Source organism: Rhyacophila brunnea, unplaced genomic scaffold, assembly GCF_057557595.1.
Source record: "Rhyacophila brunnea isolate RB1 unplaced genomic scaffold, BYU_Rbru_1.0 scaffold_14, whole genome shotgun sequence".
Lineage (NCBI taxonomy): Eukaryota > Metazoa > Arthropoda > Insecta > Trichoptera > Rhyacophilidae > Rhyacophila > Rhyacophila brunnea.
Window position 1 is genome coordinate 39618324 of NW_028232796.1, and position 23989 is coordinate 39642312.

At 34.1% G+C, this 23989-nt stretch overlaps 1 protein-coding gene across 3 annotated transcripts; it reads right to left on the reverse strand.

Moving 5' to 3' along the window:
• Nucleotides 1-97: 97 nt before the first annotated feature.
• LOC147075977 (DNA damage-regulated autophagy modulator protein 2) lies at nucleotides 98-23717 on the reverse strand. Of its 3 annotated transcripts, XM_085942308.1 has the most exons (8): nucleotides 23597-23717; nucleotides 23432-23518; nucleotides 20031-20152; nucleotides 11348-11496; nucleotides 8078-8155; nucleotides 5842-5980; nucleotides 5073-5224; nucleotides 98-3025 (listed from the first exon to the last, which is right to left on the reverse strand). In XM_085942308.1, the coding sequence occupies exons 2-8, from the start codon at nucleotides 23500-23502 to the stop codon at nucleotides 2921-2923; spliced, it is 816 nt and encodes a 271-aa protein (XP_085798434.1). In that variant the 5' UTR covers nucleotides 23503-23518; nucleotides 23597-23717; the 3' UTR covers nucleotides 98-2920. The 3 variants fall into 3 exon arrangements, with proteins under 3 accessions (XP_085798434.1, XP_085798432.1, XP_085798431.1); XM_085942306.1 differs by having other exon boundaries at nucleotides 23432-23709; XM_085942305.1 differs by lacking the exons at nucleotides 98-3025; nucleotides 5073-5224; nucleotides 5842-5980; nucleotides 8078-8155; nucleotides 11348-11496 and having other exon boundaries at nucleotides 18250-20152; nucleotides 23432-23691.
• Nucleotides 23718-23989: the final 272 nt, after the last annotated feature.

Sequence of the window (23989 nt, forward strand, 5' to 3'; positions counted from 1 at the left end):
TATGTATTCTCAAAATTGATAATGAATTGAAATAAAATGAATGTTTTGTAATACACCCGATCCTCTTTTTGCACGGGGGATACGTTTTATTTTTTTTGTCATGTTCTGTTTTGTCATGTTCTGTTTTGTCGTGTTCTGTTTTGTCCGGTCACCGTTCCAAAGACTACCATGCAAAACAAAACCGTGTAAAAAAAGATAAGGTGCCCTTACAAAAATGGTAGATAGGTTCCATTACTTAAAATCAACTCAAAATACGAAATTCCTGAACTCAAAAATAAATCGAATTTATTTATTATTTATACATAAAAATACATAGTTTTCAATTTAAATTAAATTTAGCATTGAGAAATATATTCATTCAGTCTCGTTACTTGACAATAAACGTGCCTGTTTACTGCTGTTTTTCTCTGGCAAAAAATCACTCATCGCTGGAAATATTTAATGACGCTGACGCCGAAGCATGCGGTGCGTCTCTAATATCGAACCCGAAGTGACTGACTAGTGGCGCCATGTATGTACGTTTGTATGTCTGGGCGGCATCCGGTGACAACATATGTATGCACCAGTGGTGTGCGGTCTATTGCAACGCAATTTTTTGATTAATATGTACATACATATGTATTTTTATTCTTTTTAGTTTTTTTAAACCGTGTTAAAGCAAAAAAATCCGTGTAAATAAAAGATATTAAAAAATAATCGATACTTTTTTGAACCGTGCAAAAAGATGATCGGGTGTACTATGTAAGTCAAATATTTAAAATTGCATTGTATTAAGGCCATGCATTAGTTGAGGCACGGTCTAAAAAGATCGTTGCTAGGCGATGTGCGGATTGCGGGTCGCGGGTGAAAATGACGCCTGTCAAACGAAATATTATTTCTCATATAAATCCAACATACGTCCATTTTATGTTCTGTTTATTATTCTATTAGTATCAATAATAATATATTCATTGACATGTTTGCTTTTTAAAGTAAATGGGTAAAGTTTGTAGTCATCTTTACACGATTTTAGAATTAATTGGCCCGTCGCCATCACGCAGCAAAGTGACGTGCGTCCGACTCCACGTTCTCTCAATGAATGCGAAGCAAGTACAAATTTTCGTCGCGCGTACAGTTGAACATTATTTGGCGTTTCACTGATGCGTCACCTTAAACAATAACAAAGTCAATTCTTTGAGCTAATTCTGTAGCAGTAATAAATAAAATTATATTGTGATAGATTAAAAGAAAGTTTCGTAAATCAGGCATTTTTAATAGATTGTTTGTTATGTACTGGTCAACATATTTGGTCCCGTGCCATAAGCCGGGTTGCGCATCTAATGTCGTGTTGACACGTGATTTTGTTGGTATTCAGAAAACACATGTAACCTAATGTACCGCATACTGCTCAATTGCGACATTTCAGTTTGAAAAAAAACAGCTGGTGTCGCAAGCAACAAATTTCACTTGACATGTGGCTCATGTATAATTCCAAAATGTTTCACTCTGTCATTTATTTTGGCTAAGCGCATGAAACCACTGTCTTGGCATGGCATCGCCTATGCGCACGGAAGAATTGTTGATTTATGATTATGTCTCGGTCGAGACAATTTTCAATATGCGACTGCAAACTCTATCTTTTGACAAAAGCATAGACTTACAAATGCTGTAAGCTAGCGTAGAAATCCCATACATTTGGAACAATTAAATTGAGACGAAGGCATTTTACTATTGACAATTAATTACAATAGAAAACTATGTATACTTTAGTAACACTTTTATCATTTTTAGATTCTAAATAATTGTAAAGCAACTTTTGTGTATTGCCGACGTTTGCCTACAACGTTTGGTCATCTATGTCTTGTCAAAATGTCACGGAGTCTGATATGTTGACCTGTCCCAATTATTTTCCCCACAAAACCATAAACAATTTATCATTTACATAACTATAATGTGCAAGAATATAAAATAATTACTATGATTATCAGAACATATCCTGCTTAAAGCAACTTAACGTATCATCAAGCATTACTGTCAAGCATCTAACAACTTGAAGCAGGGCCGCCAACAGCAAAGAAAGTGACAGACTGACTAATTTTTTATTTTGCGTAGCTATCGCGCCCGCTTTACTGTTACTATGAACACGGGTTCTTTTAACACTACCGTTATTATTTAAACTTACGGGTTCTCTGTTATGATTACTAAATGTATTCTGCAAACCGTTTATCTCATTATGGGTCAACAACCCGTCACAGTCTATATCTAAAAGTTGTTCCAAATTAACATCACACTTTTCAAAGTTAAAGCTAGCACTCTGTTGAGAATCTCCTATCACAGAATTGTTGAATTCCAACCTGGATTCAGGATTACCGGGGGATTCCCCATAACCCTCTTGACCCGCCGCATTATCCATCGAATCCAGGCACACGTTCTTCAACATCTTTACAGCACCATTGCAAGGTGACGGATGAATGTCTACTGTAACGTCCAAATGATCCAAATCCTCCAGGCTCCGGGAAATAGAAAATCTTCGAATGTTACCTAGTGAATTTGTAATGATATTAATATTTGACTCTAAATTTGTCATCTGCGGTTCATAAAAACATCGCTGCAGACAGACTCTGCTATCGAATGAAGATCTACGATTCCTTTCAAACAGTTTGGAATATTGATCAGCGAATTCTGACGAATCATATGAGTCTCTGTCGTTATTTAAAGCTGAATCGACGCTTGAAGATCTTTTTAAATTGGATCCGTTATATTGTAACATACTATCATAAGATATATCGGTGACTTGGCTATTGTCGAAGCTTCCGTAGTTAGGGTTTTGATTGGTAGAATTCAGTCTTTGTGAGAGGTTATTGTTGAATGTCGGTCGTATCTGTCGGTATTTGATAAGGTGCCTGAGGATCTGCTGGGTGTTGGCGAGGGCCTCTTGTAATCATTTGGCCATCACCAGAACGTCTTCGGGGTTCACGTCTGCTGCGTCTATGTTGTTCGGCTCCGAAGGGATCAGCAGAGATGACGAATCTCGGATGAAACAAATCTGCAAAATAGAATGATTCAATTATGTATCTTCAAATACATTAAAAAGGTAGTCAATTTTCTGGAACATCTTGGTTGCTAAGGGTTGCTAATGGTTGCAATGTTTTAATGAATGGAACGTTATTGAGACTGATGATTATACTGTAAAACCCCCTTAATACGAACATGGTTAATTCGAAATTCGTCGTAATACGAATGCAGCAAGCATGCATACATTTCTATAGACACATACGCGCGTGCAAGCCTCAAAAATGGTAGTGCAGTGAAGTATGATGGGCCGAATTTAGGCAATTGTGTGAACTTATTTCTTTTATATTTAGTTTTTTAGTATTTTTGCCATCATACATTTCATATTTCGTAATTTGAATATTTTTTAAATTTTCGGTCCCGTGGAATTCGTATTAACGAGGTTTTACTGTACTCATATTATTTTATTCTAATAGTTAGAACTCCATTATAGCGAAGATAAACAGGTCTTTATGATGACTGATCGTACGACATCGGATCAAATTAGTGTTTGGAATTTAGGAATTTCGAATTCCGGGATGTCACTCAATTTATTGATTTTGATATACCGGGATTGAAAATGCTGGATTCCCAGGAAATCAGAATTAACTTTCATAAGTATGAAGTTACCGATTTTTGTGAATTGAAGAAGTGTCACTTGATGAAAATAAAGATATATTATTCAATAACGTTGTCACCTCCGAAAGGGGGGGGGGGGTGATAGATGAGTGCTCTGGACCCCCCTGATGATGTAATGTCATGTCAAGTCACGGTGGTATCGTCTGCTTCTTCTTTCGGGGACATGTTTATGTTGATTGACAACGCGGAAGTACAGGCGAAAACAGGGCGTTTATTGTTCGGAATATAAATACAGTAAAGTACAGCGTAGGAAATATTCAAAAATATTTAAACAAAAAAAAAAAAAAAATTTTTTATAAAAAAATTATAAATTTAAAATGGCGGTGACGCCAGGAGCGCGGCGCCACAGCCGGCGTCCGCAGAGAGTAGAGACCAAAAACCGAATGACCCTAATAGGGGCTGGTAGGGCAGAGTAGGTAGTAATAATACCCAACAAACAATTCACAATTATTCTATCTCTGAAAAATGACAAAAACAGCCTCTGGCATATGTACCTGGCTTGTAAGTAGGTACCTCAGGTCTCATATTTCAGACCTTTTCTAGATACATGCTTTGGAAAGGGGCTGTGAATTTCTTGGAATTATTACTACCTTCTGCATTTCTTTGCTTGTTAGCTACATATTTTGAAATATTTGAACTAGGTACAAATACATATTTTTTCAAAGTAATCTCAAATCAGATATTCTAGGTGCTAGGTACATTGTATGGCTGGGAACTTTGCTTCCAATATTGGTCAAAATTGGATGAAATGTAGGTAATAATATTAAAAAAATGATATTAATAATTACTATTTGCTTACGGGCTAGAAATTTGCCTCGCAGTCGATCTGTTCATGTTTGCATGAATCAGCCCAATGATGATTCAGGCCTCGTGGCCTTGGATCCTCTGAGGATGCCATGGTTTAGGCGGTATCAACGTATAAAGTAGGAAGAAGGTGAAATAGGTAGTAAAAATCAGTTGGCGATATTTATAAAATACCATATATTATAAAAAGAACCGCGTTATCCGTAAGACACAATTGCCTAGAAACATTTTAAGGCCTACGAATCTTTCACTAAATTTTACCTTACTTAAATAAAATCAAAAATAAGAAATACCTACCTGCCAATATTAATTTATATAATCTCACTGATCTTATGAAAAATTATTTAAAAACATGCAGATCTCTGCAGTGGACAAAGTGTGCTGACAAAATATTTATAGTTTTTATTCACATGTGCCACTGTTAATTTATAATAATATTAAACGTTAAATGTGATTGATTACAAAAGTTATATTATGTACCTACATTAAAGTGTTGTCATCCTGCATTCAAGTGTTATGTTAAAACATTCAGATTGAGGTCTCTAAAAATAAGTGCCTAGGACCTATGAAGGTCTAAAAATGTAATTATAAGAACCGACCTTCGGATGATCCAAGCTGAGATTTCTGAAGTCTTCGGAGAAAGAGAGGATGTAAAAGCAGAAAGAGATGGCGACCACCCACTCCGAAGCTGTAGACGCCACATGGTAGTGCCATCCTCCATCACTTGGGTACCATTTTCGAGGATTTTTACCTAAAAATTACATACATACAATAACTCGGCGTTGGGAACAATTAAATTGATTGTATTATACCATATTGACCATAGCTGTGCTATCTTAAAGCATTTAAACCAAATTTACAAAACACTGCTGTGACCAGGCCTCATATATGTTGGGCAGTGAAGACTCCATACTAGGCGATTATTTAAAGCCGGCCTTCTTAAGAAAAATAATAAATAACCTAGACATTTGATAGGTAAAAAAATACTAACCGTGACCAGAGATATATTTATTTACTAAGCTGCAGCGCCATCTGTCTCTAATAGGATTTAAATATACACAGATATAGTCATAGTGTTACAAATATGCAAACAAAGGCTTGTAATATTCGTGATGGTGTTTGTCCTTGAGATCTGACTCACAGTCTGCTTCAATATAGGCTCATACAGTAAAGCCTATCTATGTTTACTCTTTGTTTACAATATTTTACACACATTAGGCAAGCTCTGACTGACAGAATATGCAGATGCATACATCATAACTGCGAAGTCTACGAGAAATTCGGGAGAGCCTAGCGTAATCCAAACTATTAAAAATTCTTTGTTTATAATAAAAATTATATGGTAGAATGTTAAAGAATTCTTCTTACCTTGAAAGTATATATGCGATAGAATTCCGGTGATCAGAAGAATGCAGAAGAAGATGGTACAGATCACCGACAATGCTAGCCTCAAATATACAACCTTCAAATTATGAAACACCGGATGTAGGGAATGGGACACTATAGCCTGAAAATAACCATTTAGCTTACAATAAAATTTCATATTAGTCCACATTTATAATAATAAATTGATTTGTTTTTTTCCAGAACCAATTGGACCCAGTGACATCCTGTGGAAGTAGGCAGGTTGTGGGTTGCACAGATGCGATATATTATAAATTGTGGTGAATAAAGAAGCGAATACAAATAGCGCATATGGACACCACGCGGGGCCTCCAAGAATCCCTGTCACTAGTCAGTCTTCTTGCATTGTTCCAGGTCATACCAGCATCCCGTAGATCCGCCGTATACACTCAATAGCGGGACTCCGAACGCCGGAATCAGGGTGACTTGAAGAACAGGCATGCCTTGTTGAAATTCTGTTCTGGCATCCACAGCACGTAGCCGACCCAGGTCACCTTTTCACTCTTAGTCTGATGAGAGGCTGTTTGGTGCGTTCTCTTATCTCCTCGACATTTTAGTTTATTAATAATTGAAATAAAAATAACTGTTGTATTGTAATATCCATTGCAATCAATGACATATTAAATGGACAACTCACTTCATATCGGGGCGCACGAGAAATTGTGCATGAAAGTCATAGGTAGACATCACGTGACCATATGACGTATCCATTTCCATTATGCGATACAAGCTTAAAGAATTTATAGTAATATAACCTTTATTGTAATGGCGTATTAGTGTCATTACTCATTACGTTAGAAACAGATTGTAGGTTACTTACGACTTCTCGGAAATTAGACGCATGTGAGCCCAGCGCATCACAGGCGTTTGTCCAATGGTTTCTGTCATTCAATTGCATTGAATAAACATTCATCAATATCTTAAAATGGCATTTTACCAATAATAAATAATACTAACACATGAAAAGTGATATCCTATCTTTCTTGGAGTGCTTAGTAGATTTTTTTTTTACAATTTTTAACTAGGCACATTGGCATTTTGTAACACAACAATATTGGCGGAGTCGAAACCTGACAGTCAGAAATTTTGTATGGGCAGACCCAGCGGTGTCGCCAGACCGCTTGCAAGCAGAATGTTCATTTGAGCGTAGGATACCGATATTAAAATATGAATTTCGCCATCCGGCAGACCCGACACAAAGTGAGTGTCATTTTATTTTCCAGATGCTTCGTCCATATTAATGTCATTGATTGCAATACATATTGTAATTTATTGCAGATACAAATTTTCAGAAGGGTGCCTCCAAACCTGTCAGTACCACACACCTAAAGCCACGATTGTTTGAGAGTAGGTTTCATTGAAATGGTTCAATTCTCAGTAGATGATGCGTACGTAAATTTAAATATTGTTGAAATATTTAAGATAGAGACAAATGAATAATAAAGTAGATAAGTAGGTGCCTAACGAATTGGCAGACAATTTATAACTGAAAATAAAAAGGGACGGCATTCTAAGTTTGCTTAAGGGCGGTACTTTGCCTAGCGACGTCACTGATTGAACCCACGAGGGTCAAGGTCGCTGGACAGAATCCTTGGACTGTATCAAATTTACACATTTTTTCAGTGTGTATTTAGATCTAGATCATGGACCCAAGTTGATGAGTAGCAATATTTCTCAATAGGTGGTCCACAGAGATTTTTTGGTGGTCTGCGAATTTTTGGCGTCCAAATGCCTATGCTAAAAATTCCAATAACATCTTCAAAATCCATGCACCTGCAAGTGTTTGTACATTGAATTTTTGTTCTTAAAATAGATGAATGATTTTATGAGACGAAATCAACTGTGATCAGACGTTATTGTATGTTATATTATATAATATTTTTTATTTCTGCGTTAGCGGTCTGCAACACGTTTCTCCTATTTTCAGTGGTCTGCAGGTATAAAAAGATTGAGAAACACTAAGTAGTATTGCTTTGCTTATCATTATGCATTAAGAGCATGGATTTATTGTGTTGGGTGAATGACAGTGATATTTCTGACAACCATTCCTGCTAGGTAAATTCTGTCAATATAACCTGTACGCTGTGGAAACCCATATTATACTCCACTTAGAGGCGAACATGGAATTTACCTTCTCAATGACAAATTGTTTGATGAACAATTCGACTTTTTTTATTTTTAAAAAGGGTAGAATACTTACTTGAATCCAAAAATAAACTGTGCCAAGCCCAAAGCACATGGACGCACCAGTATAGTGGACGTATTTCACGTTGGTTTCCTAGAAATCGAAAAATGGAAGATAACGCTTATGAAGTACTTCAATAACTTTTAGTTTGATGTAAAGACAACGGTTTTTTTGATCTTAAGATACAGTTACATTCAGCGAGCAAAGCGAATTAGTAAATTCTGAAATTAGAGGCCATGGCTTGTAGAATTTCACCAAGCAATTCGATATCTGTATAAATACAAATTTACAACAATCTTTGACAATTAAGTGAAATTCAATATCAGTAGGTAGTAAGTCACCCACATTCCTACTTATAAGTATGATTTATTAATTTTGAATTTGTAGATTGAAACCAAATATATGTGATGTCGGATAATATACGGCAAAGTAGAATTATGCTTAGCGAAAACTACACACATTTCTGATAACTAATGGCAGTTCAGGAAGTAATTATTACCTTATAAAAAGTTTGAAACAGGGTGATGCATGGCCCCTACAAAGGGGGGGAGCTGACAGGGTTCTAGCCAAGGGCCCCGCTGTGGCCGAACACATAATTGAGATAAACACACATCTTAAAATTTAAGATGTTTAGTATTATTAGATTAGAGCATATTTAATATGCTCTAATAGTAAAAAAAAGTCGCCTGTGGCCTGTTTGCCTTTGAGGTTATTAGCATTTTAAAATATATGGTTGTGCGATGCAATTTTTGATTATTGTGTGTTACTATTTGACAACTACATAATTCGGCGGCTCTCGTGGTGCAGTGCGTAAGGCGCTTGCCTTCCACCTGAGAGTTCCTGGGTTCGATTCCCAGTCAGGACACACAATATTTATGTGTTTTTCTCAAAGCTTGGGTGTTTGTGATTGTTCAAAATTACTAACAACCACCTTGTACGAAAAAGCAAGGACATGGTTATTAATAATTCTAAAAAAAAAAAAAAACTACATAATTTGATGTGTTAAAAATCGCTAACAATACACTGAATTTTTATTGACCTCAAACGCCACTGTAGAGCGTCAGACTGCATTTAACCTTAGTGATAGGGGCCCGTCAAAGATCCTGGCCTGAGGGCCCGCTTCAGGATGTGGGGGATGATGGGGTGATGACTTGTATAATGAAAACAATAATCATGGGGCTTTCATTTTATGGGCCCACTCTATTGTTTGGCTTGCTGAATGAAATCCTACATTAACTGTGAATATAAGATGTGTATTCCTTCAATCTACATTATGAAGGTTAAAATAATGATATTGTTACTGTAACACTATTGATTGCTACCCATTTTTTTTAACCCTTGTCACAAGGTGAGAGTGGTACAGAGTAATGGATGTTTATACCCTGAATTTAAATGAAAAAAAATAAACACATTATTTTTGGTTGCACTGGGAATTGAACCCAGGATTTTCCACAATGGTCTTGTATTTAATGTACGAAATGAATAGATTGATAGAGTTTGAGTTTCACCTTGATGAAAAGTAAACAGTAAGTAAAGATTCAAATTTATGTTGCATTTTTTTAATAGACAGGTTCTATCTACTACAATCTGAATTCTTGTGACAGAATGACTGGCAACACTGTTATATTTTCTTCAAGAAGTGACTTTGGAAATGTAGTTCCAATCCTAATGAATTACCTATATATTTGTCTAGTACTTCAATTAGCTTGTATTACTTTCTAGTAAAAAAAAAAACTTCTAAGCACTGTCTACATTAGTAGCCTTACCATTATAATATTACAGCTGTGAATATCTTAGTGGTTGTATGCAGAACTATAAATCCTCCGCTTTTTCAAGTACATATCTAGCCCTGTCTCCTGCTTCGTCCTTTACACTACATGCATTTACACTGTGAAATCATAGCCATGGCACGCAGGTTGTAGAATAACATGTTGTTTTTTTAGTATAAGTACTTTTCCATCCTTATTTGATATATTTTATTGTGTGCTCAATTATCATTTTATTGAGGAATTTTGCAGTAGTTTTTACATCATTGTCATCATCGGGAGAGCAACAACCAAGGGTGGGTCATGGTTACCTTCATCAAACTTTCACTACCTGTCCCAAGTATAAGGAAGTATAGGTCCACCTAGACGTAGAATTTTGCCTTGCTTCTTTAACGGCTTACTGAATTACTCGACATTACTCATTTCATTGAATCATGATCGTATAATATATATATATAACGTATATTATACATTGTATTAAAACCAATGCAATCCTCATTAATTTAACCACATTATAATCATTACGCAGAGTATAAAACTCAGCATTGTATCTTTTCATATATATGTTGCCATCTTTATTGGCCCTAGGTTTTGCAAACCCGGGATTGCGCTTGATGTCAATCTCGGAAATGAAAAAGCCGCAATTCCGGAATTAATTTTTGTCGAAATTATCATATTTCAACTGAAGAAGCGAAATGTAAGGGCAGTTAATTTACACATAAAATAAATCTTTCAATACCATTATTTTATAATTTTCTTTCGAGTTACGAAAATTATTATACACAATTTTGTCTAATCCCAGAATTGAAAAAGTACTGATTCCATAATTTTAATTGCAATTTATAATTGCTACATTGGGTGTTCATTTTAAAATGTAGCCTACAATGATTTAAGTCCAGAAAAACCTTACAGCAAAAAATCTGGCACCCAACACAACCATTGCTGGTTTATTTGTATCTTTATGGTAAGGAAGTCTAAGTAACATGTCGCGCCTGGAGAACTACGAGGTTCTAAGTGTTGGGGAAACGAAAGTAACAATGAGGCAGTTTAAAATACTACTTCATTGTTAGGTTTGTTTTACCAAAAATAAACACTTGGAACCTTGTAGCATTAGGCTCGCGATGTAAGTAAAAAATTGGTTTAATTAAATTTCATATCTCCACAGATTCTACAGTGTAACTGCTTGGTATGAAAAGTTATAAGCATTTTATTTCTAATTGGTTAAACTTTTGTATATTAAATGTTATTTTCATAGCTACATATCTTAAAGTAACTTTAATGTTTTGTCCTGATTTTTATGTCTTCAAACATTATTGTATGTGGACTTTGGAATGTCACAGTGTACGTCTTCATTCTTTACTCAACGTTTCATTCCAGAGGTTTTTTTCTGCAATGAATCCAAAATGTAGAGGTCTGAATACACAGTGATATATCAAAAACTAAATACAATACTAACCAATCGTGAAAGTTTGACTTGTATCCTATCTGTATTTAGTGTTTGTAAGGTGTGAACTCTTACCTGAAAGTTGGCAACCATGCTAAGTCCCAGACATGACAGAGTCCCGAACCAAATGGAAATGTCATTGAGTCTTTCGACAGACGAAGGTATCGGGTAGACGCATCTTAATTCTAGTATTTGCCGATGACGTATGTACATTGTGACACCAACTAAAAACAACAAAATACAACTTGAACAACACAGTTTTAAATGCTTTCGTTCAAATGAGATAAAACTTACGAATTACGAATTAAAGAGCTGTAAATTGTGTTTTCGATAATAAAAAGCTATCAAAAATGTACAGTAATCTTTCTGTTTATGCACACTATTATTAGTTATGTCATATTGAAATTATTTCTAAATATAATTCATCAAAAATTAGAGAAATATATTACCATTTTCGGTTCTAAGCGATTGAGCAAATGATTCTTTACAGAGTGGAGTTTATATACAGAACTTAATATGATAAATATCTATATTCTTATTCTGTATTGGACACACATTTTGATACAGTATTCAAACCTGCACGCGTGGCTTACAAAGACAGACGTTTTCCCATTACTCCACGGTGGAGATAGAATTTTAAAATGTAATAAAAAAGACAAAACGATGTATTTATTTTACATTGCTTCTTTTGCATGCTGGCAATTAATAGAGAGATTACTGTACTAATGATGATGTATAATAAAAACGTGCATATATATATGACACAGCGTTTAAATCGGTCGGTATATTTGATAAACTATGCTATTTGTTCAGTTGTATTTTAAATTATATGTAATTCTACTAGTTGGTGAATGTCACAATATAGATGTATATACAGATTAAACAAAATAAGAGGATAAGTAACAGCATTAGAAACCGTGGTTACTTATCTAGTTTATCATATTTTTGTGCTTCAAAAACGATAAACAAGTTTGCTGCATTGTCTTATTTTGTGTCATCAGTGTAATTGCAATACCTTGGATGAGACTAAAACCTTATCACTATACAGGTTTACTTTTGCATAATTCGAATAATGGTTCATACGCCGTATTGATTTAAGCCAATAATAAGAAAACAATCATACACCAACCAACGTGTCTCCTGAAAACTACGCATTTTTTTTTAAATCAGCTCTTACGTGGTATTGCGCACTTACACCGATAAAATCATATTTTATAAGAATAAAATGAGCCTCTCTGGATTTTTAAATTACTAGGCAGCCATTTTAGGGATTTAGGTTTTTAAAACAATACTTAATTTCATCTTATTTCCTTTAATTGTCAGATGCTAATATATATATTATTTTAATACGGTGTTACAACAACATATAATATTATTCATTATATTTTATTGTGTGAATGTAATTTTATATAAAAACTTGCAGTTCTCTGCAGAAGTCAATGTGCTTACAAAGTAGATATAGTTTTTATTCACAGGTGCCACTATAAAATAAAACACATTAATGAACAATATAATTTGATGCAATTATGCAATATCACGCATTAAAGATATTAGCCAAACAGTTGATCTTAGCATTTTTTAGAATATGTTTAATTTGCATATTGTTCACATATAGGTATTCTATGTTAAGTTATACGTGTCTTGAATATCCTGTACCGATTATTATGACTATTACTTCTTTATCAGGTCCAGCAGGATGCATTTCCTGCAATGTATATTATATTAGTCTTGTTGAAGCTATTTATGGTAGTGAAATTTGAGATTACCTAATTTAAACAATGCTTATCTTCCTGATTTATGTAAATTCATCTGTAGCATTTCTTCAAATATATATATATATATATATATATATATCATATTTCTGGTTCAGTATATATATAGATAAAAATTAAACATAATTACAGTGTCCAATCAATATATTCTCATTTGTTAGAATGATTATGATTAGTACTAGCACAGAAAAAATATTATTATTATTATTAATAGATTAGATAGAATTTAAGTAATTAAAAGTTTAATAAACCCCCCCCTCTATTTGTCACCATGAAGCAGGGAATCTTGGATGCACTGCATCATTGTTGTACGAAAGATATTAATTAAGACTGTTGTAAATTATTGTCAATGAAAGGTCAAAACCATCTATGCGAGACCAAATGAGACAAGGCGATACGATGTGCGTGATCCGAACACTGTCAACAACAACTTTCTGATTTATGGAATATGTCGATTGATCGACAAATTAATGACATGTCCAATTGACTATCTTAGAAGATAACAATATGAAAACATTAAAAATCAAATTAATCTCTCATGGTTGTTTATTTAGCTATACCTATTGCGTAGAAAAATATATTAATAAATACAGCACAAAAAGGGTCGAGGAGGCAATGAAACAAAACATTTAAAAGAAGCACAATGTGTAATTGAATATTATTTAAAAAATACATATCCTTTACAGTTTAATTCGCGCAACTTGTTCATTTTGTAACTGTATTGGTGAGGCGACCTTAATTGGGCAATATGTGTACTGTTACAAATACAGTTACAACAGGACAAGTTAGGTGATTTTATAACATTGCCGATCAAATTGATCAGTGACTGATATGCAGGATGAAAAGAAATAACAACTTCATGTAGCGATTTGATCAAACAATCAACCGATTTTTGAAACAAACTACAGTTTGTTTTAATGGAAATATTTCATATGAAAGCAGTAAACAGCAGAAATTAAATAAATAATTAAACATTTCAATAAAACGTGATATTATGCACAATTTCTTATATACTGACTATAATATTCTGATTAACTGAATATAATACGATATAAACAAACTAGAAACGATAGGCTAAGTAGTGTATCTGTAATATATAATTAACACAATAATGCAGCGTTCTCGTGTGTCAATTTTTGTTGTTCAACTTTGTGTTGAATGTTGAAAAAGAAATTGAAAGGAATATTCTCACATATCATTTCAAGTTGAATCGATAGTCGTAAGCAAGATGGGGTCGAGTGAATTTGTTATTTCATTAAACCACTTTAAAACATTTTTTGGATGCAGTCGAAACAGTCGATGTAAGTTGTTTTTACTGTAGTGAGTTACTGTAGGCAACCAGTTGAAAAGAAATGATGATTCATTGTTGAATTGACTAAATGTAGAAAGAGAGTTGAAATAATTTTATTGTCAATTGACTTTCAACTATTATTCAACATACAGTTGAACCACAAAAATTGCTATGTGAGAATGTGGCATAAGACAGAATTCAGAAATTAAAAACAACAAAACAATAATTTCATAATATACATATACATATACATTTTAAATACGATATTGGCATATTATAGGAAAACAACGGTTTTAAAAAGTGAATACATATTATTAAAATAAATAGTACACTGACATAAACAGTAAGCTTGTTATTAAAATTAACAGATCATGCTGAGGATTCAACGAATACAAGTGAAAAAGTAACCGAGTTGTGTAAATCGACTTCAAAAGTTAAATATGCAATAGTAAATTCTACATAATTGTTTTCAAGATTCTGTAAATAAGGTCATGTTCTCAAATGATCCAATATTGAAATTTATTTGTTTTTAGCATTTAAAGGCGGACAAGTTCAACCAAACAGTTAAAAATTGATAAGGTTGCTATGAAAATAATAACAAAATTTTATACACTATGTCCAATTTGTGAGTATGGACCTAATAGGTTGAGCAAGTGGCTGACATCCATTTCTCGTAAAAACAAAATCTGTTAATACAAACCTCCACTCTGTGGAGACCCATATGATCCTATTAGGATCGGACATGGACGATGAAAAGTAGAGAATAAAATGCCTTTTTGTACAAAGCAATTAGGTACATCTCTGAAACTTTTTTCACGTATAAATAGGTATGCGTGATGGTGAAAACTACTTCGTACTCGTGTTTGGTCCTCAGCACCTCAATTATTTTAGTTTACTGTTAAATCCGTGATGGAAAGCCACAACATTTAAAGGAACTTGTTAAATAGTGCGATGCATTTTAACCGTGGTAAAACTACACTCGATTTCACGCATACGCACCAAGGTAGATCGCATACATAAAGTTTGTATGTATGTGTTAAAATAATCGGCCATTTTGAAAAGTAAACAGCGAAAGGTCATTTAAAACCCAAGACAAATTACTAATTCCTAGGTAACGGTTGGTTGCGCAAGGATTTCATTTGTTTTTAGGTTCGATTACCGGTGAGGTCATGATATATTTATTTGATTTTCTCAAATCCTGGGTGCACTATTGTCATTAGGCCACATGGCCTGTTGTAGTGTTGAAAATAATAATGTGATTGTAATATGTGAAAAAAATCTTTTTCAAAAAAAATACTAAAATACCAATCTTGTGAATTATTCATTGAATAAAAGAAATAGTTTATTAAATTATTAGCACGTGCAAGCACGTTACAACTAAAATTTGGAACGATCTGGGCACCGGTTGGTAATTAAGATTAGGGTAATTAATGATACCTACCTTAATAATTTAAAATACAAAAACTGACAGTCAACATTAGCACAATTTGATAAACATATCATATAAAAACTAATAGTTGAATTTGTCATAATTAAGTAGTATACACAGCTTAATTGGTTAAAGAACATTGGCACGAATCCAGTGGTTACAGATTCAAGCCCTGTCGGATGCCATATTTTTTTCAAAAAAGACTTTCCAGTGGGTTTTCAAATTATATATGTTCAATATATTATATACAATAACAAATTTTGAATAAAAAAAATAGTTTATTTATGTAATTATTCTTTTTAAATAATATAATATATTGTTTGCATCACGCTGCATTGTGCTATTTAACAAGTACCATATTAAATAAACAGAATATTACATAGCACAACATTTTATTATGCAGGGTAAGTTTCCTATGTTTATGGGGCATTGTCAACAAATACAATTAATAAAAATATTGTTGGTTATATTATATTTACACAAAAAACTGAATTAATTACTGATTGTGACAATGTCCCTTTAAACGAATGAGGCTGGCTGGCCCTTATAGTTAAAATATAATATAGTTCTACAGTCGAACTTGGTTATTACGAGGAAGATGGGACCGACTGAATTTGCTCATTATAAGCATTACTCGTTATATCGTTATATAACATTTTTCGCGCCACGTTCTATTTAAGCATAGACCATAAAAAATCTGAAAACCATTGTAAAAATCACCGAAACAAGCATGGCATTCATAAGCTACAAAAGAAGCGGTTTATTGTAATGAAGTGCTAAGCCACCGGCGCTGGTAGGTCCCTACTGACTTCACAAAGTTTAGATTTTTTACATGCAATTTCAGCCATATGTGTGGACACTTTTTCAATGTTGTCGGCGAAAACACCAATTAGGTACTTAAAACACTTAACTAGTGTCATAAACATAATCCGATTCCGGCGGCATCGGTCTAGTTAACTGCCCAGTCGGATTTTATTGCTTAGGATCGAAAATGTTGTTTTTAAACGATCGACACATTAACAGTTTTGCTCGGTATACCCGAGAAGTAGCTCGTTATAAAAGTGAATAAATGTATGGAGAAAATCATAAATCATCAGAGATCTCGCTATTTCCATGATCGTAAGAACCAAGTTCGACAGTATTTTGTTTATATTTAATATAGAAGTGAATAAATTCTGCCAAAGGCAAAATCATAAATTTCAAATCATGCCGAAAATTATATTTAGGGCATGTCTTTTATTAGATAGTTATTTCAATTCATGCTCAAGCATTTCAAAGGTGTTCAAAGTTTAAAAAAAAGATATTTATTCCAATATTTCATTATTAATAAATATACATAATTTAAAACAGTCGGTTGAAAACATTCAATCTCCCCATAACCATAACCGCCCCAAAACATTATATACTTACAGAAAAATTACCTAATAAATCTGAATATAATCAAAAATTATCAACAAAGCATTTTGCTATTTACAGCTGATGTAAACAATAATATGAATTGATTCATTTTAATTATCGAGATAGCATTTACTTGGTAGAATTTTATTTTACAAAAGTATAATATTGACATACAGTATTAAAACTAAAAAAGTAATTTTCTGTAAATTGACATTAATATTATATTGTCGTGAATAATATATGAATCCTCGTAATGACATAAATATGTAATAATTTCAGTCTCGGAATATAATTAAGATTCATAATTTAAAATATACCTATACATATATTAATTGCATTTATGTTGTAGAACTCAATTATATTTTGTTTTGAAATAAATTCTATAATCTCGACGGCTATTTCGGACTGCATAACTTCAGAATGATCTTTTCATTGTCCGAAATGACTGCTTGCAATCAATAACTTTAAGAGTTGTAAAATTAAGAAACACTGCATTTCAAATCAAACATTGTATAACAAAAAAAAGTCAAATTAGAAAAACATATTGTCGGAGTAAGTGAAATACTGCGTGAAAATCTTCAGGGGATATAGAAAAATTTTGCCATTGTTATGTAAAATTGTAAACCCAATTTACAATGATGCTCCCACGACATCATACTTCTTCGTCGAAAACTATGAATAACAATCAATTTGATTATATTAGCGATGGAACAACTCCTACAATACTTTAAATATAATACAATATTTTAAAATTTACTTCTGGTACGAATTTGTATTCAACTGTTAATAAAGTTAGTGTTTTACGGCTGTACGACATGTGGCCCCATCCTATTGGAACCACAGGTTTACCAAATCTATCGAATGTTTTAATATATACAGTAGAACCTCGATAATTCGCAAAACGATAAATCGAATTTCGCCGTTTTTCGAATTTTTCGTCAATTTTAACCCCTAAGAATCATTTTTCATACAAAAAGTTTGTTATAAATCGAAATATTCGTTATTTCGTAATTCGAAATGGAATTTTGTCCCAAAGGCCATTATCCATATAAATCGAAATAAATAATAGTAAAATACTTATTTTCTTGGAAAGTAATAAATTTAATGACTGCAATTAAGTAGGCAAAAACCTGCAAATTTACTGATAGGAGGTAAAACCCAAAATTTATATGTGGAAATACCCAAAAATTCCTAATGTTTTATGACACAAATGACTTATCCAAGCATCAATATTATTATTGCAGTGAATGACAATCAAGGTTCATGTACTAGTCATTCATGTAAATTCAAAATCCCTTATTTTATTATGTGAAAAACATGTTGTTTTACAAGGCAATCTTAGCACATAGCCATTAAATGGTTTAATTACACCGCCGTATTACACTTGCGCTGCCGATATATGTGAAGCTAATTCACCTTTAGATATATTAGAAACGACAACACTAATATTAATTGAAATAATATATTTAAAATTATAAGAAACAACAAAACCGGATGATACATACTCGGGTTTGATTGATGCATTCATTCAGTACGAGCTTTACAATTTAGAAAATTGACCATGAAGATGCGGTTCAGCCGTTAAGATCAGCAGAGATGACAGAATTATGCGAGGTGACATCTTTGACGCTCTCAATGAGCTGGCGCAGGTACATGAGCTTCTGGTCCTGCAGGGTGGCCTGGATCTCCACGTGACGGACAACGGCGCGCGCCACTTTGAGGTCGGTGCACACTCGCATGCACTGAAGATCGCCCAGGGCGTACGCCTCGTCCGCGAACTTCTGCGCTTGCCTCTCCAGCACCTCAGCCGGCCATCCCATCACATGCTTGCCCAGATCGTTCGACACGTATTTAGAAAGGGACGCGGTGAGCATCGGACTGTCCGATCCGCTGAAGTTACCGTACGTTCCCACGTTTTGAATGCCTTCGATTTTCGATTTCAGGAGAACGTTCAGAGGCGTGTGTCTGTTGACCGACTCCTGATGCATCATCATCGGAGGGCAGTGGTTAACGGACAGGGAATGATTGATTACAGGCGTGGCCGGTAACTGATGCGAGAGATTCCTCGGTAAGGCGCTCGCCATGGATAACGGAGTCTGCGCTTCTTGATTGCCCGGCCTCATCCTGCACGAAGTGTCTTGTACCGGAGTGCTTCCGCCGGACGACGTATCGGTATCGTGCAAGACGTGCACGTCATTGTGGGAATAATGTGAGTTTCTATTATTTCGAGAGTCGTGTTGGTCTCTATAATGACTGTCAGAATGATTTCCGGCGTTGTCTTTGTACCGTTTTGAGCCGTGATCCGCATCGTGATCGGACGATTGATGTCTTCGAGGATTCGGGTCGACCCAATCGGCCGGTTTGTCCCACTGCGATATGCCACAGATACTATTATAGTAGTACTTTTTTCCCGACGAGCTGACATGCTCGGTCCACACTTCGTTCGAGCTTCGACTGTTTTCTGAATTGCCGTTCTCCCCCCGCCCGTGACCGCCGCCATGATCTCTTTTGTTTCGGTTCATTCTGTCGCGTCTCGGTGACATTCCCTTTCCACAAGAAAATTGTTAAGAAATCCACTAATGTCAAAACACTATACTCTCAGTTTTAAAAAGACGCACTTGAAATATGCCAACAAATACTGTCGGCGTTGGCTGTAAAATGTTCTTTTTTACAAAGCATATAAGCAGGTTTATACATCAATATTGTGACAATCATTTAACCCAAATTCACAACAATTTTAGTGTCTGAACAAAAATGTACCATGTGATAAATGTAGTCAAAGCACTTTTGTAATTAATAATGGAGATGATTGTTACAAATTGGGTGGATATGATCACAAATATGGCTGTTCGGTTCAATCATACATACGTAAGACACATCCGATGTTTATTAACTGTCCGAAGAAGCAACTCTCGGGAGAATACGTGGCCGCGTCGCTGATGTACGGAAAGTCAGGTTCGACATGCTCGTTCAACACGGCCCAGATGTATCTGAAAGTGTTTTTTACATCAGTAAACCAATATCTACTTAATCTACCTTAAGTCTCTCGTGAACCGAGATAATAATATCAGAGAGGAAACACAAAAACTCACAGGGTTTCCAGACACTATTTTTCATGGAATAAAACAAAATACTATCTGATTCATCCAATATTCAGAGGTTATTTATATTGAAGATAAAAAAAACACGAATCGTCTGTTTTTTCATACTGACTGAATATACTTATTGTAACAACATTTAACTATTGAAATATCTAACAATTTCGTTATATAATTCACTTGATAATTAGATCGATAATATGTAAATTATTGCAAATTCTGGGACTATTTGCTAATAGGTACACAAATGTAATATTATAATACACATAAATTTATGTATATTATATGAAAATATCAATATTATTAAGCGTGTAATCAGCTCGCCCGCACATTGATACATCCAATGTCCAATAATATTAGCATACACCGCAGTAGGTACTTGATTTTGCACAGTACCGATTTCAATAGAATATTCTCGAGTCGGCGAAGAAGAGCGCGGGCAGTGGTGCTCGCAAATGGAAGCGTAATCGGTACTGCAGATCGGACAGTCCGATTTCAGAATTTCTCTGTTGCGTCGCTCGTGAGCACGCAACGCAAATATAGCTATAACGATTTATTAATATTGTTAAAATTTATTTCAGCAAGAAATTTATGAAAAGTTCTTTATTTTAATTATTAATATAATTACTTATTTATGTAAAATATAATCCAAATAAACATTTATTTTTATTTTTAATCAACCGCAGCACCCCCAAATATCTTATCACGAGCCGCCACTGTATAGAAATGATATGGAATTACAAGGCCTCTTCTATTTTCGGTAGTGACACAAAGAAGCTGGACATTAATATGAAACAAATTCTTTCACATGTTGGATTTCGATAATTATTGAAATACGGCATTTTCCGAACCAAACCAGAAAAGCTAGTCTTCAATATTAGTGAAATTTGTAATGCTGAAGTTGTAGGACTACAAGTTAATTTCATCATAGTTGAGTAGGATACAGGTGGCTCAATTGGTAAAGCACATTGGCCGGAATCTGATGGATGCAAATTTGAGACTTGTCGGTTGTCTGGATTTTTTAAAACATTTCTTCTAGTATGCATGTTTGTCAAATTACATATGTTTAATATAATAGTAAGATTACAAAAACTTTACTTAAAAAATCTATGCTTGCACTCGAAAAACAAAGCTTTCAAATGAATATCTGTCCCAGTACGTAAATAACGAAAGAAAACAAAGATATCTATAAATCCAGTACAGAAAAATTAGGATTTAAGAAATAATATTATATTGTTTCTTAAGACAACGTCAGCAACCGCCTTCACTCTTCAGAATTTTTTCTCGTGTAGTGAATGAGCCAATAGGGGACGGCGATACTTCGACTGAGCTCGAAAAAACGTTACAGCGCCTGTACACATGCATGGATTTACTGGCACCAATAGTGTGTAAATTAAACTATCGCAATAATAACTGTTTATGTAAAATGCTGACTGTCTCGCCAATCACATTCTTGAAGCGTAAGCGAGACGCATTGTTTTTATTGTATGGTGCTAATTCACTGGTTGTGAAGATTGGTATATACCAGAATGCTCGGCGCGGTATAGTTCGTATTTTTCCGGCAGGCTCGCAACTATCGTTGTACTGCGCAGACGTTGATATCACACAAGTCCCAACTGTCGTGTGAAAATTCAGAAGATTGTGAATTTTTTGATCCATGAAATGTTGCAACTTGAACAATACTATCTGTTTACACATGCATGTCTTGTTATGGCCGCGATAATACATACTGTCAGCAGTAAATCCATGCACGTGTAAACGGGGTATAAGAAGCATTATGCATAGTGCCCGGTCAAAGTGATACATTTTTAACATTCACCCACTCTGGCCGATTCTAAAGGCCGGTTCGGATTAGTAGAGTGGTGAGTGATTTAGTAACTGAAAAGTGTCTGAACACAGTACATTAGTGAGTGACGTGTCAAAATGAACAGAACACAACGTAACAAAGCAAAAATACTTAATTAGTTTTTATTTTTTTATTTCAACAAATAATTCGCAAGATTTAAGAATGTAACATTCTTTTTATTGAACATACATAATTTAAAAACACTTCTTTGAAATATATAACCAATAGAAAAAAATCTTTTTTTTTACAAAAATACGACACCCAGCAGGTTCAAACCAGAACCAGATTCGAAGTGTTTTCAAATAATGTAGGTATGTTCAAAAAATAAATAAATGAATAAGTTCATTTACAATGGCTATATTAGAAGAATTGAAGGAAGAAATTCTACGACAACTAATGAACTTGACTAAAGATAACGTGTTCAGACTTGTTTTGTATTTAGTGAGAGGTGGTGGGGGTCGCTACTCAACCGAAAAAATAGAACAAAATGGATTGATTCGACTAATGAGGCGTCTAATTACAAAAAGCGAAAAGTCCAGAATTCAATATTTTCGGGAAACAACGTTTTTTTGTTTCAAGCTTCAATTATTTGTTTTAACGTGGGATTATTTTTTCCCTTGTATTCTATGTCGAAATTAGAACCAAATGGCAATTTGTTTCAGCCGATAAAATGGACTTGGCGCTTTTTGTAATAAATCGAGACTTAAAAAATATATTTTTTCGTAGGGTTATGTTGCGTTTTGGAATTTATAGATCAATACATATTGTGTAAAATTATACAAAGAATACGTGTGTATGTTTTTCTCGATTTTGACCAAATGTGGACTTATCGCTTTTTGGAATTAGAAGCCTGTTCATACATGTTTAGTTACTAAATTACTCGCCACTCGACTAATCTGAACCGGCCTTTATGGTCAATATACTCAATTATTATTGTTATAACATGACAACGGATAAGAAATAAATAGCTATTAACATTGGAAATATAAAATGACAGAATATACAACTAAATACTGCTGATGATACTAGACAAATATTATGAACCATAACATTTTTCAATGACTGTTTGTAGATTAAAAAGATAATGTATTTGCGCGCGTTTCTTATTTATTAACGATTTGAAAAACAAAACGACAAAAGAAAAATTCGAGGTATTTCCGACATTTGAAAGATAGGTACGCCATAAGTACGTAAATCAAAAACTCATTTACGTAGAGAAGTACGCATTTGAAATTAGTCCGAATCAAGATGAATATAAGCTTTATAGACATGAGTTTGAATGGTATACGAAAGATATGTCGCATAAAAGGAATTACAATACTTACGTTAGTAGAAATGTTCCCGGAAACAGAACGAAACATAGCATCGGCAAAATGTGTACGAATTCAAACCCCATTCTGTTATTACAAAATCTGGTGAAAATAAAATGTTATATTTGATTAAAGGAATGGATGACCTTTAGCCCATGTGATATGTTTTTGAGAAAATACAATGAGGAAATCGTTCAGGAACAATTTTCCTATTGATGACTTGCACTAGAATCAGAAATCAGAATCTGTCAATTCCAATTGTACATTTTGAGAAGGTCGCTTCTTTTGGCTGTGTTGCCAGCATAGATAAGTCAAAGTATATTAGTCTATGGATAAGTCAATATAACGTAATGAGTTGGATAAAAATATTAACAATAATTATTATATGGACATATTGGAGAAAAACAAATGTGAACATGGTTCACAGCACAAGTTTAGTAGTCTGCTTTGAAAGACCTGGAGAAGGAAGACATGATGATGTTTAAATACCTGGAATAGTATTCCTGACTCATATGATCAGTTGAAAAAACTAGCGTTTGCTGTTCTTTTCCTTTCCGGATCTACATATTCATG